The following is a 27,809-nucleotide window of genomic DNA, read 5'->3' as shown; positions in this document are numbered from 1 at the left end:
AAAGCACTACACCCCTACAAGGCACACACATTCTAGACCAGTTTCAACTCCCCTTTTCAGCTGTATCATTAGCAAAAATTAATGTTCAATACAAAACATTAATTACAAATTTTGTAACGAATATTTCATAATGTTCAATACAAAATACTCTCAAGCACAACAGTGCCCAGTTTCCTGCCTGGAGATGTCCTGACTCCCAGAGATGAGCACTTCACTTCCTGCATGATGACAGCATGCTACTGACATCATAGAGCCAGCCCACATCATTTCTGGCAGAAGTAACACTCACAGCCTATTAAATAAGCATAAAATCTAGTTTTTTACTCAACTCTAATAACCTTTTCTCACAAAAGGTAAAGTTTCTGTTCCTGAGATGAACATTAAAGCAAATAAACACCAAAAGAACAAGGAAGATTAAAACGAGCAAGCCATGAAAGGAATTTTCAGCTTTTGAAAGACAACATTTTCTTATAATAAGTAGTCAAGAAAATTAAAATCTGATCTGTGTTCCTTCTACCTTCACTTGACTAGACTTTTCCACGGGAACAGAGGGACAAAATTAGGCAATTTTTGCCTGGGTATTTTACTCTGACTTTATTCCTTTCAAGAAGTAAAATGCTGTATGCTTTGCAGTATCAAAGCAGGCTTAGGGACATTTTAAAAGGCAAATATTTTTCAACTTCCTTTATCATTATTTCTTTGTATTACTCAATAAATAAAGTTAATACTACCAGCCTATGAAGCTGGGAGTCATCTGGAGGACAAAACAAGGAATACACACTCATTCATGAAACTCAAGATTATTGAAGGACAGCCTGGTTTGTCATGAGGCACCAGGATGAAACTGTGCAAGCAATAGGCAAAGTTACCCAAAGTAACACTTGCTAAGCATTACCTGACATTTCATTTTGCCACTTTGCCTTACATCCATCAAAGGAGGAAAAAATGAACCCACTGCAAACACCTCCAGTTTTGATTCCAAATGTTTGGGTTTGGTCCCAGTGCCAAGGAAACTACAGTTGAAGCATTTTCTTTTTCCACCTAGCATTTATTGTCTGTAATTGGGCCTGTAATACAGGTATTACATGCAGCCTGACAACCTCTAGCAGGGAGAAGGGCTAGGGTCCAGAGTCAGTACATAAAAACCATCACTGTAAATCAGTAAATTACTTCATTCTGAGATGGTGCTTGGAATTCCCCTAGTAATGGTCCATGACCATCAGGCTCTGCTGAAGAAGTCCCCCAGCCACAGACATACACTCTCTTGCAATCACAGATGATTATGACCAATATTGCACATAGTACAGAACAATCTCCTTAGAGAAGGAAACATTTAATACATACTTAGTTGCCTGTGTGGCATTTTTCTCTCAGTTCATATTGCTTCAAACTTCCTTTCACCCCTTTAGTTAGAATCTGACTCAAACACTGTGATGGCAATCAGCAGAAATTAGAGGTAAGAGGGCTGCAGGGGTTCAAAAGGGAGACAAAAACTATATCTGATTATTTGAGTGGAATCAGTTTGAAAAAGGCCAGTTGAGCTGGAATGTAAGTAATCCTGAGCTGAAGTTAGTCCGTACTTGTTGTAAAAAGAATCTATCAATCTGTGAACAAAATATGTACGTAAATTCTCTCAATAGCTTGAAAACAGTTAAGAAATGAATTCTTACTATTCATTTACTACCTGCAAGCTTATGATAACAACAGTGAGCTCATACATTACAAAGCAGTCACTCATGTCTTCTTTCCCCTACCTTGCTTTCTCATTCATAACCTATACAGCAAATACTCTATAGAATCTGCCATCTGTAGTTCAGTGAATCATATAAAAATCTTGTATACATCCTACCAGTCTTTGCATTTACTGCATCTAAATTGGTGATGAACACTGAGTATCAATAGTCATTAAAATTATTTTGATATGGATAGGAATAATTACAGGCTAGCCCTGTACAGTGACATTTAACCCAAAGATCCTTAAGACGGGAGCTCGTGAAAGAACTCCTGTAACAGGAATAAGATTAATTGCTAGAACCAGTGCAATGAACACAACGGATACCTCTGAGACTTAAACAAGCACAAAGGGAATAGTTGTCATTTATAACAGTACCAGCTGTTAGAAGTAAAAGGGCCAAAGAGTGCCTCCAGCTGTTTCCCTCTGGCTGTACTATTTGGGTAATTGCAGACTTACCCTCTGTGATCCAGATGCTGAGCCTTTAAAGGAAGTGCGTTTGAAGGAGCCACTCATCCTCCGTAAGGAACCTGTGAACTTTCCTTTCTTAATCCCCTCCATAATGGAACTAGCACCCCAGCATCAAAGAAAACCCTGATTTCACTCACGTAGCCTGAGCAGGTTTTTTCCTGAAGCCAGCAATCATTAAATTACAGCTTAAATGAAAAGCAAGACAAATGCATAGAACAAAATCAAAGCCAAATAATGAGACTTCTGTTCCGATATGGACCCTGTCACAAGTGCTACCAGCAGCCAGCCAAGCAGAAAAACAAGGCAATCCACTGATAGCAACTGCTGGCCCCCTCCCTCTTCTCTACTGACTCTATAATCAGGCTTAATGCACACAGCTTCTGCAAGCTATGGTTTTTAATGGACAGAGATTTAATAAATGGTGATTGAAGGTAAATCTACTTTCGAAGCAGCAGCCCGAAAGGTTTTTATTTGTGCAAAGCACAGGGCAGTCAGATGGAAATTGTTTTGGTATCAGTAGAAAGGCACATGAAAAGAGCAGATGGTCCTCAGCAGACCATGGGTTAGAGGCCTGGTGAAGCCCTAAAGGATAACTGCTGATGCCTACATCAAGCCCCAGGATGAGAGTGACAAGGTTTTAAAAGCAACCAACCCATAAGATCACCAGTCATATTCTAACTAATTAGGGAATGAGGGTAGATAAGGCATGGTGTATATAACCTTCATGAATTCTCACTAGTATCTCAATGCATCTGTTTTGTACTACTCTGCCTAAAATGTGCAGAATGAGAACAAAAGGAGGTAGTTAGGAGAGGGCAAAAAAGAAATGAGGATGACACAAGGTGCTTTAAAAGAACAACTAATTAATTATTGACTAGGAAATATTTAGTTGGCTCCAGAAGACATCAGCCAGGAATTTGTTACAGAGTCTGGTTTAGAAAAAGAAAATGGATGAGAACGCTGAGAAAACAGAGATCCATTTCAGAAAAATACACAGGGATGGCAGATTTGTAACTGTGAGGTCAATTCAGAACCACTCATTTACAGGATTCAGTTAGAGAGTCATACTTTTCTCTTTATTATATTTTTTAGGTTCATCCCTTTGTGCCTCAGTAAAGTTGGCATAGGCGCCAGCTTGCAGCTGGTTACAGGAGGCACAAAAAACTGTGCTGGAAAGCTGAAGCAAAACAATGTGGAAGAGATTGATACACAGATATGCATGAAATTTGTTGTTCTGGTCAGCAAAGAACAAAACTAGGGACATACTCTTCAAAAGGCAGAAATTAGAAAACAAATCTACTGTTCAAAACACAGTGCAGAATGTGAGGAAGGAATTAACTCAATTGACTCAGTCCCTTTGGATGTGTGATTCTAAGATGTCTGAGCTCCCTGTAACTGTTCTTGGTGCACTTTAAGGACCACTCTGGATTTTCACAAGTCATCAATACCAAAGGGACATTTGCACTCAAGAGCCAGATGAAAGCAATCAGTGCAACAGAAGCTGCTGACTACTAACCCCAGCTGAAAAATCAGGCAACTAAGCTGATGTTCTTGCCCCTACTGTGTTTCTATAACACTTCATGGGCCATTTCCACTAGATTGGGAAACAGAGACACACACCATGCTGGCACTTTCAACAACTCTGTGACAAGTTGAACAGATTTTCCAAAAGAGCTTGTGGTTTTAGGAGTGTAGTCTCACATCAGGAAACCTTTTAAACAAATTATGAAGGTTCCTGTCTCATGTTGGAGTTTTCTGCTTCATCAGTTGAGCTGATTCAATGGTTTGTGTGGCCTGGATCAGATCTGTGTAAGCATGTGGGCTAAAACAGCACAGAGGGAGGAAAGTACGGTAATCTCTGGCCACAGGATACTGTTGGACAACAAATGAATATTTGTCACAGTATGGAAGTCAAAGACCCTTAAACTGGCTCTGAAATGGAACAATTAATGACATGAAATGACACACCTGTCCATCATCCTCCACCTTTTGTAATGAAATCAAATTGGTCAACCCTGGACTACAAAAAAAAATAAGAGCATACACCCCCATAAGGGGCAAGCAGAGTGCAGGCAACATTCTATTTGCCAGAGTCCATCAAGCTCCATGACTGCCTGTGCTCTGGGAAAAGCAGGATGCACTCATTTCAAAGTGCACAGAAGACATAAGCAGTTGTAAATCTTACTGATACCACACCATGGGACTTTAACATCTGCAGTCAGGAGCAGATTCATGTCCCCAAGGTCCCACCCCAACGTGTTTTTAAAAACTGGAAAGCTTGGCCAGAGACAACTGTAGTTGTTTCAGCCCATAGGAAAAAAAACAAACAACATTACTCTTGCTGTTCAGAGCTGTATTTTATGAAACACACCAGAGATGTCTGATGTTAGTTTTAAACAAGAAGCAACAGATTTAAAGCTTTGATCTGTAGTCCATCATGTCAGCTAAAATGTTTCCACTTACCCTAGTAGTCAAACTAAATATGGAAAGCAGCAGTCCATAATCCAATGAACTTTATTTACACTGACAGGAAGAGGAAAGATAGGCTTAGACCTCTGTAAAGACCTACATGTACAACACATGTAGAATCAGGCCTTCCTTCACTTGGCATTTAATATGAGTAGTAAACTAAAGACAAATTTCTTTCATAGGCAACGGATTATTAAAATAAAAAAAAACCCCAAATTTAAAGCACTTTTTAAAAATGGGATGTCTTAAAAGAATGTTTTATTTTAAAAAGCATGCTGGTTTGGTGTCCTCTGACATTTGTGATACAATATAAAAATTTCAAAAGTCATGTTTAACTGAAAAACCAGCCTAGGGTCCTTTACACACTTAGCAGTTCTTGAGTCCTTATTTTGCCTCCCTGAAGCAAAGCACAGACAGAATATTGCTCGGTGCTGGTTACCTACCATGAGAATGAGCACTCTGGAGGTCACTGGGGACTGCTGGGTGAAGAGTTGGCTTCTTCTGTAAACTACATATCCTCAAAGCACTGCTGCAGCAACCTAGGCAAGAGCATATTTGGATTAAATATGTAACAGCTTACACAAAAAATCAGCAAGTCACTGGTAGGTGACAGCTAGAGGGAATAAGTTCCATGTAGTTAATTCTACACCTAAAATCAGAAGTAGTATGCAGGCCACTTTGTGGTACTTTTACTTGAGCAGTCTGTTTATCCATTCTAAAGAGCTTTCTTATTTAGCAACTGTCTGCCCCCTCTCCTTCTCTTGCAAGGAAAATAGCAAGTTTAAAGAAAAACTAAAGCAGTTCATGAGATGTGGACAGAAAACAAACAAATAACCTCTGTTTGTGCCAGTGGGCCTGTAAATTAGTGCCCATTTGAGCACTCTCACATATGAGAAATAATCTGCACTAATCATATGAACAACAAACCCCATGCCAGTAAATAACAAAACATATGCAAGTAATCATATCAATACCCTGCCAAGGGAGTAGAAACCCACCAGGTCACACTCACCTCAACCTTGGAGGTGATCAACCATCAGCTTCCCTGTATTTGTAAAATCACAGAAAAAAAAAAAGTTGGAGTAACTTGAGAAGCTCTCCTAGTCTGACCTCCCATTCAAAGGAGAGACATCCTGAAAGTCAAGGGGTCGAGGACTTTGCCCAGCTGAATGCTGAAAACCTCCAAGGACAGTGTTTCCAGCCCTCTGGGTAAGGTGTTACATTGCTCCACCACTCCCCTACCAGAGGATTTTTTTCATTATGTCCCTGTGGAATTTCCCTTGCTGCACTGGTTCTTTCTTCTGCACTTATGAGAAGTAATTGGCTCCATCTTTCCTGTAGCACTCCTTTACTTAGAGGAAGCCTGCAACTTAATTCTTCCTTAGCCCCTTCTCCCCAGGCTGAACAAGATCTTCCAGCCTATCCTTACACCTGGGGCTTCCACACTCCAACCACCCTCATCCCAAGGGCTCCTACAAAGATATTTGCAAATCCTGTGCTAAGGGGCTCCCAAAATAAAGACAGCACTCCAGATGCAAACTCAAAAGTGCAAATCAGAGGGAACAAACATTTCCCTCTCACTAACAAAGACTTCAGCACTGCAAGGGCACTCTGCTGACTCACCTTCAATTTGCTGCTCACTGGGATTCCAGGTCCTGCTAACACAGACATTTTTGACCCCAACAAAGGAGAGGAATGATCAGGAAGACTCCATCTTATCAGAAGTCTAATTAATGATTTTGTTATACTACATTACTCTATACTATATTACATTACACCTAAACTGAATCAGCCAAGCACTGCACAGCCTCTCGTGACTATCAGCCAACAGTCCCAACACACACACCTGGATCCAATTGGTCAGTGAATCAAAACACTCACACCAGAATCCAATTATCACTTCCCTTCAGGTAAACAATCTTCCACTTGTGAACAAAAACAGGAGCAGTAAATGAGATAAGAATTGTTTTTTCTTTCTCTGAGATTTAGAGAATGTCAATCTCAGAAACGTTCTTGGGAAGTCATGCCTTGCTTTTCTCTGAGAAGAGAAATGTGTCTACAGCTTTGCATTTGCTTCAGTAAACTTTTATTAAGTTTGTGTTGGTCGATTCCTCCAGCTCACTGGAGAAACAGCCTCCAGCTGTGTTTCCCTTGGAAGAGCTGCAAATTTCCTACAGGTGCACTCTAGCCCATTTTCCAGGGTATCAAAGATGTTACTCTATATTGGCCCATTCTTTATCACATTTTACATACAAAGACATATTCAAACTGAAAATTAAAAACAAAAAACTTGTTCAACTTAGCAGTTTAGAATGTGCTGAATTGAAGCACAGAGAACTTTAGAGCCCTGAATTTGTGATAGAGGGTGTTCCTTAGATCCTGCTTTATTACAGCATCCTCAGAGACATGAGAAGAACAGTTTTACAGCAGGCCCACTGAACAGCAGGCTAAGCCAGCTGACAACTCCTTGCATACACAGGGCTAGCTGCCAGCTCTTTACCATTTTCCATGTGGTTACATGATCAATGGTACTAACATTTGAGCAACTGTGCTTGGATGGGCTTCATTTGACCACAGAACAGCACAGTGAGCTCTTCTCTTGGAGTTCTGTGGCTCCTTTCCCCTTCCTGAGTACATTAAGGGCTTGTACAGGCAGCATGCAGCAATTTAAAGCACAATCAGCTTCCATCTCAGCCAGCTGGTGTTACATTAGAAATGGAAATTAAGTGCCCGGGAAAAGTTTTTACAGGAAAATTTGTCCAGAACTGCACTTTTAACATTCCTGTGTTTTCAAACAGTATCACAAGAAGCTCTGGCTACTATTAGCAGGGACGACATCTCAGATTAATAAAACTGAATGAGGTTGTAGTTCTGGAAGTCGCTTATTTCTGCTTCCCACCACAAGCCAGTATCTGCAACTAGTGACAAAAAACTTGCTCCCTGCTTGGGTAACCAAGGAATGTCTGAAGAGCAGATGTGCTGGAAGTTCTGCTAAAGGCTTCCTACTGTGCTTCATCGTACCCGAGGTAGAAGAAGCAATTGGTTCTTACTATGAAATAACTGAATTGCCATCAATTCTGAAAACTGATAAGGACAGACTTCCCTGAGATGCTTTGGTAGTGTTTCAATTCTCTAATTCATAGCACTGGGTTCGGCTGCAAAGCTCCAAGCACACAATGCCCAATCCTGCATCCACCGGGTGGGATCCCTGGGGGGGAAGAGCTCCCATCCCCAAAACTCGGCCGGTCCCACTCGCCGCCTTTCGGCTGCCACCAGCGCCACCTTGTGCGCTTTGCAGCGCCTGTTTCCTTGGGAACGCACAGGATTTTCTCATGGACTATTCTCCATCCTCCCTCCAGAAATACAACCATGGCTAATATTTATCACATTGGCATGTGGGAAACGTCAAATATGTTCATCTTTCCGCGCAATTAATTGTCCAGAAGATGTATAAAAACCTCTCTGTACGAAAAGGAATTTAATGGGACAGCAACCCTTACTTAACCCTGATGTACTGGTATTATACACCATGACGTTGGCTCTGACTGTAAAAAATGCTTTTCAAATGAAAAAAGTAAATAAAATACACAAAATAAATTTGGACTGGTTAGCAGTAATGGTAACTGAAACCTAGAGAAGACCTAGAAATGTGCCTATGAATACATTTTGGTGCCAGAAGAACAAGACAGTATAAGGGATAAGTTAGCTGCAAGAGACTGTAAAGATAAGTTACAGAGCAGCTTTCAATGTAGAGTTAGCTGCAAGACAACTGTAAAGATAAGGTATAGAACAAGTTTCAATGTAAAGTAAGGGACTGAGAATCAGATATTCTCTTCCTGTCCCTGATTTTCAATGGGACCATGTGCAAGTCACCCCATATCTTGGTTTCTCTACCTGAATAAAAGAAGCAATCATATAAATCAATGCAAAGACACAGAATTCCAGTATACTTGTAAAATCAGTTGGTGTTCTTTGACAGATGCAAGTATGATTGTGGTTTGCAAAGTGCTTGAGCAAAAAATCCCAACATTTTTAAAGAACATTCTCAGCAGTACTGACAAGCCCACAGTTCTTTACGGTAACGAGTTCAACGTTTTTCAAGATGTTTTAAGTACTTTCCCAACACTAATGAAACTTTTCAGAGAAGAGAAAAGGAAATCTCAGCTGAACTCTGAAGGATGCTAATTTAAAAGGGATGGTTACAAAACCCTAACATCTCATTTCAGAGTCATCACCAGATGAAAGAAAAGGGAGGAGAAATACCAATGTAATACCATGATCCCCCTTCTCTGCATTATAACTCTACCACTTAGAGGTTTCTTTATTTCAGATAAATTTACCCATGATGCACTCCAGAAACAACTCTAGCACACCTCAGCAAGCAGTGAATTAGCATGTTCTAGGTGGCCTTGTCTGACAGAGCTTAGCACCTGTCAGTGTGTTGCTGGTCCCTGTTTATTGCCATTGTATAACTCACTGACTCCTGTGACATTCCAGTGACTTTTGCCATTATGCTGGATGTTTTCTGACTGTAGTGTTTTACCTTCTGTTGACTGATATTTGTTAAGAAAGGTGCATTAAAGCAGTGAAACCTAATTAAATTGGAGGAGATTTGATAACACCAATTAGGAGAAAATTCCATTGCTCCCATTTGCCTATGAGGCATTAGATAAAAAAGCAACTGTGCTTTTTGTCCCCAACCTCCGTAGAAGAAGGGGGCAACCCCTTAAAGTTTTCACTGATTTCCTTAGGATTGCCAAGAGGAGCTGCTGTAGTATTTATGCCAGAGAAAGACACCACCAAGTACTCTCACTCACAGGCTGTCAGGTGCATCTCATCCCTCTTATCTGTTGATCATGACATCAGCTGCAGTTCATGCTCAGCGGTGAGATGTGCCAAGTTAATCACTGGAAACAAGCAGCTTCTGGGCAGCTACAGATCAATCCTCTACCAGCAACACCCAGACCTGAAAGCCACCAGCCTGTCGTGCTGAGAGGCAAAGGGAAGTTTCCTGTAACAGACCTATTAGCCAGATTTGGTCCAGGGGCAATTTTAGAATTCCCACCTTTACCAGCTCCACCAGTGGCAGGCTCTCCATTTCTGCTAGGAACATTTATCACAGCAGAACCTTCCTGATGATCAAGCCCTGCCACACAGATCTTCAGAGATCTGACAAATTATTGTGGATTTCCTTTGCTGTGGCTTCAAATTCAAAAGGTAATGCTGCTGAGGGGATACACCATGAGAAAAGCACCTCCCTTTTCCCTCCTTCACAATCTCCTAACCTTTTCAAAGTTGGGATAACATGAGTCAGCAATCTCTCTCCTAACTACAGGTCTCAGAGATACCAACAAAGACAAAAACTGCTCCAAACCACAAACGCTGGAATCAAATGAGCAAAGCAAGACAATCAAACACTACAATCCCAGCTGACCTTGCAGTAATAGGATCACACCAAGATTAGTCTATGTCATAGATTAAGCCCACTGAAGTAAACTAATCTTTTTGCAGTCAGCTAAGACTATATGTTTACTCACTAAGCTGGAAAAACTCAGGAGTGTAAAATGTTTATTAGATGGAACAGACAATCTAGACTGCTGCTAAATGCACAATTATTGCTGCAACATTGACTTTAAGGTGCCTTCAGAAAGGAAAAACTCTTTAAACAGGTTTTTAAACTATATTCTTTGGCTTATGAAACTCTTAGTCTCTACCACTTCACATTTTGACAGTCAACTTTTCATCTGAGTGACGCAGCGCAGAGAGCTTCCAGAAGAGACATCCTGCACATCATACAGGACAGTCTCCCTTTGGCTGGCAGAGCAATATTCCATCCTGACTGCAAACAACAGGAAGTTCTGTGCTGTGACATCTCTGAGAAGGAGCAGCATAACCACTGTGCCTCCCTGGCCAGGAGCAGAGCAGCTGGTGACTGCTCAGCCCCCGAGCACTGCGATCACAGCTCACTGCACCACAAAGGTTTGGGGCTGGGGTTTGTTTCCTGCCCAGCACTCTGAGAACCACAACTTGTCCAACCAGTCAGAGTAATGGCATTTGTCCATCTGTGCCCAGGGACTGAGGTAGAGCTGGAGGCATTTTCTTCCTCACAGGAAGCCCCCTTTCTGGTGCATACATCACACTTCTCTAGAAAATGTTTATGAATCCGCCCATCTTTAGGAACTACCCAGGCTGCCATCTCAGTCCAGGGTGCTCACACTCCTTTTTGCAGCCATTACTACTTCACTTCTCTTAATTAAAATGTATTCCAGGGTCTTTAGTTTGAATTTTCATCAAAATATCAACACATGACTAAAAGAGGGGAACTGGGGGAATTACACAGAAATAAACCATGTTTTGGCAGAGTTTCTTCACATTCCTTTGTTTTTCTACTCATGGAAACAATCACAGCTCAGTGTCCCTGATAACATGGCTGACAGTTGTACCTGGGAAAACTGGGTAACCCAGATGCTGAGCTGACAGACACTGTTTTACTGAAGGCACAGTGTGAGTGCCACCAAAACCAGGCTGTATAAACCCCTGGACAGTCACCACTGCAGAAGCACCTGAACAGCAATGTCCCTGCCTGCATGGCAGAGCTCCACATGTCACCATCATATTCTGCTACTGCTGCTGAACTTACCAAGCTGTCTCAACAAATTAAAGTGCAAAATTTCAAATTAACACATCCACTTGGCTGCAAACACATACACGTATATCCAAGTCAATATATACCCAATTACTAACACACCCAAAGTAGCTTTCCCCACGTCCTCAAAAAAATTCATCTTCATGTGCTCCAGAACAACAGAATTACAGTAAAATGAAGGCTTCATGAAATATTTTATAAGTAGGTACTGTCTTGAGGCAAAATTTGTAAACAATGAAATCCAAGACTAGTTTGACAGAAGATGAAGAAAAATTCTTGACTATGAAAACAAATTCTAGTTCATCAAGAAGCACTCTTTTGTGCTGTGCAATAGAACATTTCAGATTTCTTTTCCCCTTAGCAATTACTACAGTCTTTGGGGCCCAATTCTTAGAGGTGCTAAATTCTCCACATAAAATTTACCATAGTTCAGAAACAAAAGCAGTGCATATTTTAGGACTTAAGGAGAGTTAATCATAGATTGGCTTTATGCCAGCCCTCAGCAGTAGGCTGAATTCCACCTTTAATGAAGTTGATATGAACTAGGCTTTTACAGGATCTGTAAGTTTGGGCCTACTGTAAAATTAGAAAACTGTTGTTATATTGTTTCACTGCAGCCAACTAAATCTCAGCATACACACATTTGAGTCAGAATTTTGACATTGTTTTTGGAGGCAATAAGCAGATTAAACAGTGAACACTGAAAACCTATTTTATCAGGACACATCTAGTTGTAACTGTGAATGAAAAGAATTTCCAAACTGAACAAGGAAGAAACATGGTGATAAGGCAACTTGAACCACTAGTATTTTTCAGATGAAACCTTGGGCTCACAGCTTGATGCAACAGGTTTTAAATTAGCTGTGATGTCAAATATTTTCAAGAAAGTCTGACAACTGGCTTCAATGGAGACAAGACTGAAAGAAAGCATTTGCAGCTTTGAACACATACATATGTAATTAGTCCTGATGACTATATCCCCCACTGACTCCATTTGCAGACACCTTCCTTGATAATGCATTACTCTTGCTTAGCTTAACCTATATTTTATCCATGTAGTCTTTGCAAGATGGATTCTTGGAAGAACTATGTTTCACAACTTACTTTTGAACTTTTAATTTCCAAACTTGTGTGGTCTGATGAAAGGGTGAAGGCACATGTTGGTATCATTCAGCTTGGTATTACTAGCAGAAAGATTTCAAGCAAGATTTCTGCAGCAAAATTAATAAGAAATTTCAAGTAGAAAGGTACTTTGAAGAATTTCCCATTGACACCCCTGAAACTGGCAGCTAGGGCTGCAAAGAGAATGTCTGAGCTCTAGTTTATATTTATGACACACATGTTAGCATGAATACCCAGCTAAAGAATGAGTCCTCACAAACAAAAGCAGATGACTTTAAGACTGAGGTTTTCTTGCTGCCATTGAGTTCTCCTTGGAGCTGCTACATCCATATTCACCAGTACTTCCCAGCTCCTGTGCGCTGAGTCCCTGCAAAACTCCCAGGCTCTTATCCCAGGAACAGTCAGGGCTAGGCAATTTTCACCTCAGCCACTCAAGGCCCAACAGATGACTAAATCCATGCCAAGCTCTACTTCAGCAGCCTCATAATCAATACAGATATGAAAAAAGCTACTCTACTGATCTAATTTGATTTTCTGTTATGCGTTCATCTCAAAGTAACTGTGACCACAAGAGATGGCAGTGTGGATGGTAAATAAGATGAACTGCAAATGTTCAGAGGTCTATTCATTTGCTTCAGATCAAGGAGCACTGAACAGAAAAACATGACAGTGAAACAAAAATAACACCAGTTAAACAAAATCAGTTAATTTGGGATTTTTGCCTTGCATCATGCTTACAGCATCAAGCATTTTTCATTCATCATCTATTTCTTCTACTGTTACATGTATCAGCATGTTTTGTCCTACAAGTATAATGAGTACTAAAACCCTGAACTTCAATATATCATTTAACAAGTATATAACAAAACATAGGTACCGCTGTACTTTCTCCCAAGCATCCATCAGACAAAAAGCTAAAAACTTACTCTCACTATTCATTTTGAAAAAAAAATAATTCCTCTCCTCTACTATTAAAGACAAGATAGAGAATGTCTTGATATATAAAAATATTATTGTATTAAAAAAAGCACTCAGATTTAAACTCCTTAGAATGAAGGAATATCAGAAGACACACGAGAAGAGATAACCCCCTCTGGGCAGAAAAACACAGGCAGCTCTCATCTGCCTGAAGGCAGGATGAGCCTTATTTAGATCCTTCTGCTTTGCAAAAGATCTTTGACCCGAGCAAACAGCCACTAGAACAGTGGTAGAAAAGACCACCACATTTATTTTCTCACCTGCACCCACTGATCTTACTTGTTTCCTTAACACAGAAAAATGAGAAGTACCTACCTTGTCAGACTTGAAGGAAGCACCACATCCTTGGGGTGTGTGTTAGTTACACATAGCAAGATAACGTTCTGTGTAAAGTCAAAGTGTTCCCCATAGCCTTTAGCATGTAGAGGTTCTTTTAGCTCTGGGAGAGGATGTGCAAACGTCCACTCAGGGTATTACCACAGGCTAATTCCTAATTCTCTTCAGTAAGCCTGCTTGCTGCTATGGACTACTACAGGCTTTATTCCTATTAGAGACTTACCAGTTGCCAAAGGTGACAGTGCTGTGTCACAGATAATCATGAAAGTGATATAGGGTAAAGGGTTTCTGAAAGTTTAGCTTTGAGTAAAAAGATCCAAATTTTAAGTCTGTAGCTGTTTAAGCCTGAGAACCAAGCAGGTATTTATGTTTCCCTTTTCCAGTATTAGCTGATAGGCAATAAAGTCCTGTACCCCTTCCACTCACAAGCCAAACTACACTCAAAGAATCAATGACAGCAGATGGGAGCAGGCTGATACCACTCCCCAGATGGCAGCAATTAGGAGAAGGTCAAGCCATGTCAGAAAAAGCAGTACTTGTTCTCAGTGCTCAATTTTGGGTGTAGGCCATCTAATCTTTTCAAACCACATAACTTAACAGCCAAGGCTGGTTAGCAAACAAGGGAACACTGCACCACAACTTGTGTTTCTGTAAGGGAAATTCTGTATTCTATGTAAATTTTGACAAAAACCTAAATGAGGCATTTTTGGCATAGTCTGACTTCTCCCATGGTGGAGTATGTTTAAACAAACTATTTTGTGACATTTACCTTAGGTAACACAAAGCAATCTTTGCAGGACAGAGTACCAGACAAGAAGATGTCTTGCAAATAAACCTTCCATTTTGTTTTTATTTGTAAGAAAAAAGATTATTCTAATGGGCATGTGAGTTTCCAAAGAGGTGACAAGAGAGCCATAGAAATTCTCAAAGTCTATCAGTAGCCACTGAGTTCTTATCTAAAATGCACAGAATAATACCCTTGTATGACTGAAATTAGTCTGTGGCCTGCCACTTTTGAAACACTTCTTTAGTTCCCATAACTAGCAAACCATTTAAATTAATCCACTTAGTAATTATCTTATTTAGCTTTCACTAAACTACCTTCAGAGTCCTATTTTCTGCACAGCAGCACATGCCATAAAAGGAGATTTGTACATTGTTCTAAATATAACTGGCTTCAGTAGTTTTGTGTGTCCTAAAAACAACCAGAAAGGTCATAATGAATGCATCCAAAACCGAGCCTTTAATTATTCTTTACACTTTACGCATGCTGACTGGTTCCCACCTGGTTTCTCACAGTCCGATGGCACACACCGAGTCCTGGCGGAGGCAGGTTTCCCGCGTCTCCCGCACTGCAGCCAAGCTTTCCCACCGCATTCCCAGCAGGAGGCTCCGGCAGATGGCGCGAGCAAGCCGCCTGCGAGCCAGAAGAGGCAGCTCTGCAGAGGGCAGGCCAGCTGGTCCTGCGCACCCCTCAGGTTTTCTTCTCACCGTCTCAGCTTGCCAGCGGTATGAATTCCCTACCTCAGTATTTGCCAGTCCCAGATGTTACTAAACTGCAAAAACATGGATCTATCTTCATCCCAAAGGAAGGTGAAGTGACATATTTCATTGAGGCCCATCTGGCAGCAAGTCCCAAAGACAAAGAAACGGGTCAGAACACACCTGGTCTGCACCCCAGAACAAGACACAAGGACATGAGGATTACGGGAGAGAGAAGAGGATCAATAACCCGAATTTCCAGAGGATCCTGACCTTCTTATTGCAGAATGAAACAAAGCATCCAACAGCAAAGAGGAAGTAATATGTTCTCTGAAAGTTTCAGTTCCTTGGTTGCATCCTCAGGTACAATGATTCTTTTCTTAGGATGCTGGATTAACAGGGTAGTATGTGCCAAACGCAATCAGAATTTCTAATCTGCTTTTCCTCAGAGTCTTTAGTAAAGATCACAAACTGAAAAAAAATTCTTACTTGAACACTGGCCTTTAAAATGAGTCTCTGAAAATGGGAGCTAACATTCTGTGTCCCTCTACCTAGCTAAAGTTGAGACTGTGTAACAGGTTCAGCCAGACAGTATGACCCGAAAAGACATATTTTCATCTCCCTATACAGAACTCACTATAGCCCTGCTCTTCATACTGCTTAATTTTACTTCCCTTTCAGACCTGTTGGGCCATGCATCCAAACAGTGACTGCCCAAGAGCAGTTGTGAAGGCTGGAAGGTCACAAGCAAGATGGGGCTAACAGACTATGTATTACTTGCCTCAAAAACTCTTATGGCTGAAGGCAGATTCTAACTTGTCCATTTATTTTTAACAGAAGCAGACTATGAAACAGACTCTTGGGGATAGTTTTCCAAATTAATTTTCAGGTAATGTAATGTTTTGACAATTTTAATACAATCAAAATTCTACCAGCTGGTGAGGTGGTAAATGCTGTACTCACTGAAATGAGAGTAACGTAATTGCAATCAGTTGAGACAGTTTGTGGATACTGATCTATTTGAACTACATGCAGTTAGACTGTCAGCAATGCAAAAGCAATTGATGTAGCAAAACCTAGACAATAATAAATTAATAAAGAAGATAAAAATTATTAAGAAGATGCTACTATTACAACACAACTACATTTTACAGGACCAAAATAAGAGCTCTGGCTAAGAATCTACTTCCCCTCTAAGGGGCTCTGACACAAAGAAAACTTCTGAAGCCAGAGTAATACAATTAGCAGCATCTTGTTAGAAAATTAGACTTACAGCTGGTAATAAGAGAGCATTAAAATGGTTATTATTACATTAACTTCTGGAAAATAAGGAGATTTATAGCTACCATAGAATACAATTGCTTCACTGCAATTATAAGCAGTATCAAATCCAGGCATTAATGTTAAACTACAACTAACCTGAAAAAAAACAAGATTTTAACTCAGGCCTTGCTTTTAATTAGTTCAACTAAAAAAAAAAAAACCAATAAAAAATAGAATGAGATAAACATTCATTTTTGGGTTTGGTTAGTGGTCACAGACTCAGAGACTGCCCAGCCTCTGCTTAGGGTGCTGGGCAAAAGGTATTTAAATAGATTAATATACTTAGGCCCTCAAAGTCCCAGAGCATTTGCCAATACCCAGTAAAGCTTTCAGAACAGTCTAGCTCCCACTCTGGCCCATCAACCTCCCCCCAGCTATTCTTCCTCCTTACCAGAAGGAAAGCGGGTGCTTCACTGCAGCGGGTGATTCCTAAGCCAGAGCCATCTCTGTGAGCAAACCCTACTGACACAACCACATGATCTTACTTCCCAAACCCAGGGCTACCTTCTAGGCAGCCAGCCCACATACCAGCTCTGTGCTTTTGCTCTTAAGGTTCATTAGGGAAGAACAATTTTTAAGTCCCCGTCTCCCTCATCTGCTGCGAAGGTTCAGGGTGTTCCAAGCAGAAGGGAGCCAGAGCACACTGTTCATAATACCTCCAGTGGGGCTCATGTCACAGCAGAGTCTGGCAGATACACTGGCACAGAGCCACCACCTTTTCTAAAAAGGTCCAAGGAACAATCAGACTAAGGCAAATAAATGCTTTTCTCCTGTAAAGGGTCTCCCTAAGGTACAGTTTCCACTTGCCTATCCTTTTATGCTGCCAACATGGTACAGAGGGAAAACATATAAAAGGAAAGATGATCTCACAGTCACATTCAGTGATGCCTTTGTTGGAAATGGGGTGGGACAAGGATTTTGAGATATCCTGAGGGGTTTGGGGGGGCTTGGGCAATAATTGATGTCTTTTTCATAAGCACTGAGTCAATTTCTTAACTTTAAACTTGAATAGAGTGGACCTCTCCTGTGGTGAGGCAGCTTGGCCATCTCATGGCTGAAACAACAAACAGGGACACAGGCAATGGATTGTTTGCTCCTTTTCCTCCCTATAAGATCCCTCCTAGCCACCATGCGTAGCACTGCTGCATGACAGCTTTCCCTGCCACCCTGAGCACAGCCCAGTGACACAAGTAAGCCATGTATAGGATTCATGGTGTGATGCTTGTCCTCATTTCCTCTAGTAGCTCATGATTCAGCTCAAAAGTAGTAGTATAAACAAGAGAGGAAAATACACACATTTATTAGCTTTCAAATCGCTGCAGTGTCTCTCTTTGGAGAACTCCAGAGGTCTTAATCTATGTTAGGAACTAACTGAAGTCATGAGGAAAGATTCTCACCCATTTACCCAAGGAAAAGGCGCATGAGAAGAATGAAGCCAAGCAATGCACACACAATACATTGGTAATTTCTGAGCATCCCAGTGACAGTTTAGTTGCCAGAGGTCTGACAGGGACACAATGTTGTTATCTATGTCACACATGAGATATTCTCTGTGCACTGTAAATCTCCCTAGCTGCAGAAGCTGTCTGGAATGACAGTAGCAGAAAAGGATAAGTAAGGTCATCTATCCTCTTATTGGATTGTGGATCTTGTGCACTACTCTTGTGGTCCCTAGGTGAAGGAGTAAAAGGTGCATGAGCTGGAGGATGGTGTAGAGCAGAAAGGTGGGGAGGGAGCCATGTTTTGGCAGTTCTGTTTTTCCCTAGGCATGCCTTTTGGAGCTGCAGAGTGCCTGGAGCTTTGGGCTTTGTGGTTTTCAGAACCCAAGCAGTCAGCCGGCAACTCATGGCCACAGGCCCCTGAACACCAACGCCAGCCCTTTCCCCTGGCAAACAAAACTCACCAGCCCAGGTTCCTGATGGCAGATTGCAGGAGGCACTTGGCACTGTCAAAGCAGCTCGGGTTGGCACTGGTGCCAGCTTGAGTCTAGGAGGCCTCCAGCGCAAAGCAGAATTCCAGCAGGCAGCTGGCCATTTTGGGCCTCAGGCCCCTGAACAGAAGGTCAGGCCTTTTACCTGGGAAGCAAAACTCACCAGCCCAGGTTCCTGGTGTCACTTTGAAGGAGACACTTGTCACTGTCAAACCAGCCTGAGATTCCAGTGGTGGTGCTCACGTCTGGGAGGCATCCTGCGCAATGCGGAATTCCAGCAGGCAGCCGGCCATTTTGGGCCTCAGGCCCCTGAACACCAATGCCAGCCATTTTCCCTGGCATTTGAAAAGGGCCAGAGGTGACAGAGTGGATTGGGTAAGACATTGCTGGTCCTAAGGCTGTGAGTTCTAGGACCAGTAGAGTCAGTGTGGCTAGGGTCGGATGCTGGAGGCTTTCCTGGGAAGAAATCCTGCACAGTACAACACAACAGCCCACATTCCTGACATAAGTTTAAGGAGGAACTTGGCCCTCCAAGACCAAGTAGAGTTTCATTTTGCTGCAGCCCAGAGCGGCCACCTGCCTGCTGGAATTCCGCATTGCACAGGATGCCTCCCAGACCCAAGATGGCACCAGTGCCAACTTGGGCTGCTTTGACAGTGGCAAGTGCCTCCTTCAAAGCGACACCAGGAACCTGGACTGGTGAGTTTTGTTTGCCAGGGAAAAGGGCCACATTCTAAAAACCATGACTATCAATTAAAAGGCAAAGAGAATAGAGAAGAGATTCTCTTGCTGATAGTGTTTTTTTCCTAAGATGACACATTTTTTTAACAGTGCAAAACAGAAGTTTCTGCAATGAAGTTGTTTTATTATGACTAGTACTAGAATTAGAAGAGGAAAAAAAGCATCCTCATTTGAAGTGGTTAGACTCATTGTTTTATGAATTCAGCTATACAACTAACTAACTATTTTAGTCATGAACTGTGGCTGAAATGGGATAATCATGAATGCTGCCAGGCCCACTTATACAGAGGAAACAGATTTCTGCACCTTTTTGTATATATTTTATAATCCAGAAATGAACGGACGACTGTGTGCAAAGTCTGGTTCTCCTGATCTCACACTAATGTCAGTTCCAAAACCAACATTTCCTTCATTCAAATTCCTTGAACACAGGCCTACTTTCCATATTTGTATTCAGAACAAAAAAAATTTTGAACAAATATAAGAATACTGTTTAGCAGGTGTTGCGCAGCTCAAGATCTTTGTTCCTACTGGGATAGGTGGGGTTTTGTACTTTAATGGTGCTATTAAGAAGTTTACTTGAGTCATTGCCTCACCTCTTTCCAGCCTCATACTACATCAACAGGCATGTGGGGGCTGGACCGTGTGTGTAGCTAAAAGAAACTTGAAGAGTTCCTCCAGAGATTCAAGTGTAGTTGGAGACATTGCTAATCTTGATTTTGAATGGCAATATAAAGGGAGAAAAACAGCTAACACTAACAAAACCCAGAAAAGCCAAATCAGGAACTAACCCAAAGTACTCTAGCTACTCTGAGTGCTGGCACTCCCACAGTTACTTGATAGCCAAGGCAGAATAAATAATCAGCCAATTTTTTTTTTTACATTAATCTTCTGGGAGGGGGAAACAGGAAGGGAATGTAAGTTGTCTTCGTGGAATGTTGTCAGATGAGAATTAAAATTCCAGTCTTTACTGAGGCCTCTGCTGGAATGTGCAAAACACTGGGTACATTCCCCCATGCACATACACACTTTGTGTTTTATTTTTCCATGGCATGCTGCTTTAAAGGCTTACAGCTGCATTCTTACTTGGTTTCTCAGTAATCTGTGTACATAAACACAGTGACACCCAAAGTGGCCCTCCTCATCTTGGTACCTTGGCTGAAATAGAAGTTGAAGTTGTTTCACCCAGGAGTGAGACCATTTGGAAGTCCATGCTGGGACTAGGAGGAAGTGGATGTATAGAATCATCTTGAGCTTCAGTCTGCTGCCTCCACCAAAAGCTTCTCAAACATGCTACCAACAAAGGCTTAGCAAATCTTCAGTGGTCAGCAGTGGGGCAGCATGAGGCCTGACAGCTCTAATTTCACTTTCAGAGCTAGAACTTGGCTTATGCACTGAGCCACCACTGTTAAAACCAACCATCTATCACACTGTTGATTGCAGCTGCTACCCAAAGCACTTACCTTTCACAAACAATAGGATATTCTTTGCAGGGAGAGAAGAGGAGGAGGAGAAGAGGAGAGATGCAATTTTTCTTGCCATGGCAAATTCCCAGAATATGTCTGAACATCACAGAGAAGGGAGGCCTGTAGAGGGGACAAACACATCTCTTCAGAAGGGGAGAGTTCACAACAGAATTATATAAAAGTTTTTACTAATACCAAATAAACAAACTATACAGGCCAGTCATTGTAGGCAACTATTCAATAAATCATAAAACCACACTGTGGGATAATGAAGTCAGATGCCAATTACTTAAGTATTTTTACAATCCTTTTCCACTCAAGTCAGAGGCAAATTTCTAAGACAATTACAAATGGACACTTGGAGCCAGATTTGTTCCAGTATATTTTTCTCAATAGATGCCTCATGATGCAGACAATACTTTAAAAACATATCACTGTATACTTTAATACCATTTGCTTTGCTGTAGATCTTTGAGATGTGCAACACTGAAAATCCCACTAAATATTATCTGAACTTCTAGGAGCTTAAATAGCTTTGAAGAAATGCATTCCTGAATGAAATTCACCCTGTGCTGGGGCCAGAAGAGGATTTTGCCATCTTTGTTGAGAGCTACGGAATATGGAGGCCTTGCGATGTACTGAGCAATGAATCTCATCCTGATTACTCTCTTTGAAGTTACACGTGCCATGCTCTCAATTAGAGCTAAAACTCAGACCACAGAGTATAGCTTCTGTATGTGAGAGGAACAGAACAGCTCACAGTACAGGCTGTACACAACAAACAGCAGCTCCTCCTCATGACACTGTCAAATGTAATGTTCCAGGAAGCCCCACAGTGCCAGAAGAGATTCCCCTCGCATGGGAACTTTTCAGAGACCTCAAGCAAGGTCCAGTTAGCAAGGGCTGGTGCCACAGTGTCCTGCCCATGTACCTTATCACTGGTTGGAATGAGTCCTGCTGCACTAGTCACTACCTGCAGTTTCTGTTGGACTCACTGATAGCAATTAGGCCGACAGTTGAGTTTAAATTTTAACTCATAAGTAATAAACACTGTTTTTCTAAGAGTGGTTCAAGTACAGTCCAAATTCCCTATGAAAATCTCTATTTTCCAATGGCAGAAGAGCTTCTTGGGTTGGATAGCACCGAGCATGCTCAAGACAGCACTGTTCTCCACATGACTGTCACCAAACAACCCAGTCAAACTCCACGAGCCCAGACACTGACAAAGTCAGTTTTCTGTGGACCTCACTGCTGCATAGCTCATGATACAGTCTCCTTGTCACAGAATTATTTGGTCTCTTCCAGCCTGAGATGCTATTCAGCCTAGTTTCGGACACTCTTTTGCTGTCAAGGCCAGACAAAGTTAGCCAGGGAAAACCACATTACTCAGACAAACAGCAAGGTTGCACTGGGTCTCTCCCTGATTTAGGAATCTAGGCTAAAAATAATCTATTCTCTGCACAGCTACGGTTAAATTACTGTTAGGAAAGATCCGGAAGAGAAAATTTTTTGCATTCTGTGCATGTTTACTCCTTCTTTGTGAATACAGAAATAAAATCAGAGTGAATTCTTTCCTGGAGGCCAAACTCCAGTCAGCCTAGGAAAATACAGGATTTCTCAGACCTAACACTGCTTTAGTTAACAGAACAGTGCCTGAGTCACAGGCCTACCCATGTATTTCAAAGTTAAATATTAACAGTTCTGACCTCATTGACCAGGACAGCCTGTGTTTCTTCAGCCCATCATGGAGAAAATCACCTTGCTTCACTGGAAGACACAATTGAATGATGAGCCCTCTGTCTTCACAAAATTCACCCAGGGTCCCTTTGGCTGTGGCTGTGTTTCCATCCAGACCTAAAAAAAAAACAGCCAGGAAGAGGATAAACCTTTAAATGTTCAAAAGAGCATATAGTCAATTATCTAAGACATGCCCACTAACAAAGCAGTACTGCTACTAAGCCACTTTAGACCTGAGTAAGTTCAGATTATGCCTCATTTAACAAGAAAAACATGATGGAAACAATGGTATATACCATTCTTTACTGCAATATATTTTTTTAAGATTGTGTGTTATCTATAGAATTTTGAACATGCAACTGACCAGAGTGAACTAAATATTACTATATCTTCAAGAGAAGGAAAATGAGCATATTTGACAGATAATTTAAAGTGCCTGTGGGCAGGTATTTTCTAGTCCACATATTCACTTCCATCAGATGTTTTGGGGTTTTTTCCTAAGGGTCTCAACAAAATCACTTACATTTTTCTTGAACAAATATGATATTTTAAAAGCCATTTGTTCACGAAACTGTCCAAATCTTATTGCTGTCTCAGACATACTACAACAAAAGCAATTCTGCAGTTCAAAGTCAACCTTTCCTAACTGGCATAACCAGCTTAAAAAAATAATTTCTCTCTTACCTATATAAAAAGTAAATACTGACAGACACTGTAAAATGTATGCCTTCCTTCTGTGGTTTGAAACACATTTGAAAAGGAGTCTGACACAGATCTTTACTTATCTCCTGAATGGGGATTAAAAGGACATATGGCCCATTTTACCATCAACTGTGAACTTCTGACCTGTTACTTCTTTTCCCTAACTATAATCTTCTCTTTCTTTTGTTTTTTTCCATTAGATATTTTCAGCTATGACTCTGAAAAACTTCTTCAGTCCCTAAAGCTTCAGATTGTAAATTTCAAATGCAATCCATTATAAAGGGTGATTATTTGCAGTGAAATTTGCATCAAAGTTTGATCAACACAAATGAACTTACCAATCCCAAATCAAATTCAGTGGGACTGCTTGACTAAGGACTTACCATTATGACACACAAAAAAATTGAGCAATGATGTCTCTGGATCATCTGTTATACAAGGAGCAGAACTAAGTGACATGTAAAGTATTTTTCATAGTACACAAAATAATAATCAGCCAAATAGTCCAAAAGCAAAGATTACAAAATGAGTTCAAGAGCAAAAAGTGAGAGTGTAAGCTGCTGAAAGTGAGTTCTGAAAGCACCAGAAGATTGCTGTCCTTTGAAGAATTATGATTTGGTTTACTGTTTCCTCTGTTAGTTCACTGATAATTCTCTTTGGTGTTTTGGTGTGATGGCAGGATCACATCAAGCCTGTACCTGGCTGATGATCCACACAGAGCTGCCTGCACTAACATGCCAGTCTCTGTGAGAAGCTTTGACATCACAAAGCCTCAGCAGCCCAAGTTTACCAAGGGCCAAACCTCCTGTCTCCCTGCCAAAATGTTACAGCTGGCAAAAAGCACTGCCCATCTCCCCTGCAGGGTGGTACCAACTGGCACCTGGGAGAAGCCCAAAAGAGGAACATGCTGAAGAGATAATAGGCAAAAGCCAAGATGAGCCAAGCTTCATCTTTTGAAGCCCCCAAAAGAATGATTTTTAGCAAGGCTACATGAAAGAAAGTTATTGTTACTCTGCCAAAGGCAGAACGTGGATATGCAAAGAGATGAGGTCCAGCAGATGAATCAGGCCTGCAGCACAGGTATTCTTATTGACACATGAAGCTGCACTAGGCAGTTAAGTTTTTTTTACCTTCAGAAATACAATTTTTTATTTCAGCTTTACAACAGACAGACTATAAACTCCAGACCAAAATTCCCCATGGTACAAACTTTATCAGGAAAATGCCCTCCAAAAGACTAGTGGGATGACCAGTCTCAGTGCAGTGACTTCTACTACCCAGCAAAATAAAGGTCTGTGGATACTTAGCCCTCAGTTTATTTGATTCAGCTGTGCTCAATTTGTCAACTATTCAAAGAAAAGATGACACTCCAGCACACATAGCATACAAACAAGGCTACCCTTGAATGACTTAGTAATTTTGTTTGTCCATTTCAGAATGCACAGGGCACTCAACCCTCTCACTATTTCCATACAAGATTTCTCTTTTTATTGCGTCTTAGCTGTTTTTGTGTGCAATTCTACCATCACACAGACCTGTATTTATGAAGACAGCATTTGCCTATGGTTTATTTAACATCTTGTGACAGAAGCCCATGCTCTAATCCAGTGGGAATTTACTAGTGGACACTTTTGAACAAAAACATGGTACCACAGTCTCAAGAGGTTCATAAAATATTTGTGGAGCAAATCAATCCTCTGAAGAGCAAGGGGCAAAAGCATTACAAATGCACACTTGAGACTCCTGTTCTAATGCTGAGGGTGTTCCTGCACTTAAGAGATTACTTTTGCTCTCTTCACCCTAGATACCTCCAAGGTACTCTCCCTGCCACTGGTTGATTTGTTTTATATTAAAGGAGGTGATAGAGCAAAAGGTATGGGAAGGAACACAACATTTGTCCTGAAAAGCCAGCAAATCCCCTAATACCCAGGGAAAGCTATAAAACGAGTGTCTCAGATTCTCCTAACCCACTCCAACTCAGTGACTCATGCTCATTTGCTCTCACACGGCTTTGCTGGCAGAGGCATTAAAGCAATTGGCCTTATTTTCAATGCCTGTCTCACTCGGGCAGTTGCTGATCAGTGAGATACCACTCCTGCCAAAGGGTTGGGTGGCTGAGTGCATCCACTTGTGCTCCAGGGTAAAGGAGGAGGGAAGCTGTTCCATAAAGTGGTAACAACCTGCTGCTTTTGAGATTAAGACGTTTAGGAAAGGTGCAAAATTGAAAGCATCATATGTGGATGCCTGCCCCGTCATCTCTACTACTGACAGAGATAGAGTGTTTATCCTTTGTTAAAAAAAGTGACAATACAAAAGTAACATGAGGGAAGGGAAACTGCTGCCATACTCCAATGGATTTAGAGTGAAATAATGCCATTTTTAAATTACTAATAGGAATATTTATCATTGTATAGAAATAAAAATAAAAATCAAATGGAAATTAAGGTTCCAAGGTGCATGCTAACTATCAAAGTAATTTTTGTAATATGCAGCAACATACTGCAGTATACTTGGAGTTAAATTTTTTTTTAAAAAAATGAGATGCACATTTCCTTCCTCAACAGTGCTTTTTTTTCTGGCTGCGTTCACACAGGATACTGAAGGAGATGGCTCTAATCCAGTATGGCAATTCCTATCTCATTCAGCACAGCCTCTTTTTCTTTTTGATTACAGGGGATATACAAATACATTACACAGTTACACAGCCTCTACAGTGAGACAAAGGCTCTTGACTGGTTTTACAAAGTACGGTTTGTGTGCAGTAAATGATATCCCTCTGCAAAAGGAAAGCATTCCATTCCTTTCTCCACAGCTCAGAGCGTGGGTGGACTGCTCAGTGAGCACACGTCGGCCTTTTTCTTACATGTTTCCCACTGACCAGAAAGAAGGGAAAAATCCAGCATTTGCAGTTAGAACAGGTGGAGATTCCTGTGCCAAACCCCCGGGAGAAAGAAACGCGGGGGAAGGGAGGAAGACAGCGTTCTCTCCTCAGGGGACAAGGGACAGGTCAGAAACCGTGGCCGCCTGGCCTGCGGAGCAGCGCTGTTCGCTCCTTCCCCTGCTCAGCGGGAGCGGCACAGGCCCCGGGGCTGTGCAGCGGGGAGGGAGGCGCCGCCTGTTCCCCTCAGGGAGAAGGGGCAGCCACGCTGCGCTCCCCCTCAGGGAGAAGGGGCAGCCACGCTGCGCTCCCCCTCAGGGAGAAGGGGCACACACGCTGCTCCCCCTCAGGGAGAAGGGGCACACACGCTGCTCCCCCTCAGGGAGAAGGGGCACACACGCTGCGCTCCCTCTCAGGGAGAAGGGGCACACACGCTGCTCCCCCTCAGGGAGAAGGGGCACACACGCTGCTCCCCCTCAGGGAGAAGGGGCAGCCACGCTGCGCTCCCCCTCAGGGAGAACGGGCACACACGCTGCTCCCCCTCAGGGAGAAGGGGCAGCCACGCTGCGCTCCCCCTCAGGGAGAAGGGGCAGCCACGCTGCGCTCCCCCTCACGGAGAAGGGGCAGCCACGCTGCGCTCCCCCTCAGGGAAAAGGGGCACACACGCTGCGCTCCCCCTCAGGGAGAAGGGGCACACACGCTGCGCTCCCCCTCAGGGAGAAGGGGCACACACGCTGTCCTCCCCCAGGAAAGGCACACATACGGTGCTCCCCCCTACAGGGAGAAGGGGCACACACGCTGTTCCCCTCACGCAGAAGGAAGGGGCGCACACGCGGTCCCCGGCCCGGGCTCTCTCTCGCGTGTCGGGGCGGCCCCGGCCCCGCCCCCGCTCTCTATAAATAGCGCGGCGCGGGCTGGGCCCGCCGGGGCACGCGAGGACAGCGGCGGCCGCCGCTTAAACGGGCAAGGCCGGCCGGGCCCGCCTGCGCCGCCGCTTAAACGGGCAAGGCCGGCCGGGCCCGCCTGCGCCGCCGCTTAAACGGGCAAGGCCGGCCGAGCCCGCCTGCGCCGCCGCCCCTCGGTACCAGCGCGGCCTCACCTCCTCCGCGTCCCCCCTGCCCGGGGTGTCCACCGGCCCCTGACCGCTCCTCCTTTGGGTCCTCCCGCTCTGTGGCTTTAGCATCACATTCCAGGCAATCCTTGAGATTGAGTCTAGTAAACAAGGATATGCCGGATATCAAAGTCATCCACGTTTCGCGTACTCCCTCATTTTTAGTAGCAGGAAACGTAGAAGAGTACGTATCTGAAGACCAAGAAGCAAAGGTTTCTGAGGTTTAACCTTTCCTACACCAGTAATTGTGCCTCAACTTGCCTAGAGTTGGTCCTGACTGACAGAATACACTTGCAGTAAGGTATGTACCTCAGGAGTGGAAATTTCCATTTCACAGGGTGACAATTTTGTTGGGAATAAAGTGGCTGAAGAGAGAGCCTGCCTGTCTTATGTGATCCTCATGTAAGGTAATTTAAAAGGTTGGGATAACCCAAACAATGACCTTCAAAGCCTCTCAAACTTCTGTTAAGATCAGAAAGACATTACCCTGTATCTTCTGAATGCAAAACACGTACTGTAACCAAGGTAAAAACCTTACCAGACAGGACTTTGATCTTATCAGGCCCTACCTGCAAAACAGCAAGCACCCAGCACACTCCTAATGTCTGAATCTGCAGTTCAGCAATAATTTCACCAGAAGGTCACTGAGAGCTGGAATCCATATTCCATGAAAGGGACTACAGAG

General features: G+C 42.5%; 1 protein-coding gene across 2 annotated transcripts in view; it reads right to left on the bottom strand.

Annotated features, from left to right (window-relative positions):
• Nucleotides 1-27,362, bottom strand: part of TRPM1 (transient receptor potential cation channel subfamily M member 1) — a 95,759-nt gene extending 68,397 nt beyond the window's left edge. For both annotated transcript variants that reach the window (XM_059858172.1, XM_059858173.1), the window contains exons 1-4: nucleotides 27,113-27,362; nucleotides 22,403-22,550; nucleotides 20,694-20,816; nucleotides 5,116-5,211 (exon numbers count right to left, since the gene is read on the bottom strand). In XM_059858172.1, the coding sequence (XP_059714155.1) occupies nucleotides 5,116-5,118 (3 nt within the window). In that variant the 5' untranslated portion in view covers nucleotides 5,119-5,211; nucleotides 20,694-20,816; nucleotides 22,403-22,550; nucleotides 27,113-27,362. The remainder of the gene's footprint in view (nucleotides 1-5,115; nucleotides 5,212-20,693; nucleotides 20,817-22,402; nucleotides 22,551-27,112) is intronic.
• Between the last annotated feature and the right edge of the window lie 447 nt (nucleotides 27,363-27,809).

This window comes from Haemorhous mexicanus, chromosome 13 (genome assembly GCF_027477595.1).
Source record: "Haemorhous mexicanus isolate bHaeMex1 chromosome 13, bHaeMex1.pri, whole genome shotgun sequence".
In the NCBI taxonomy this organism is placed as follows: Eukaryota; Metazoa; Chordata; class Aves; order Passeriformes; family Fringillidae; genus Haemorhous; species Haemorhous mexicanus.
This window is presented reverse-complemented; position numbering and strand designations above follow the sequence as displayed.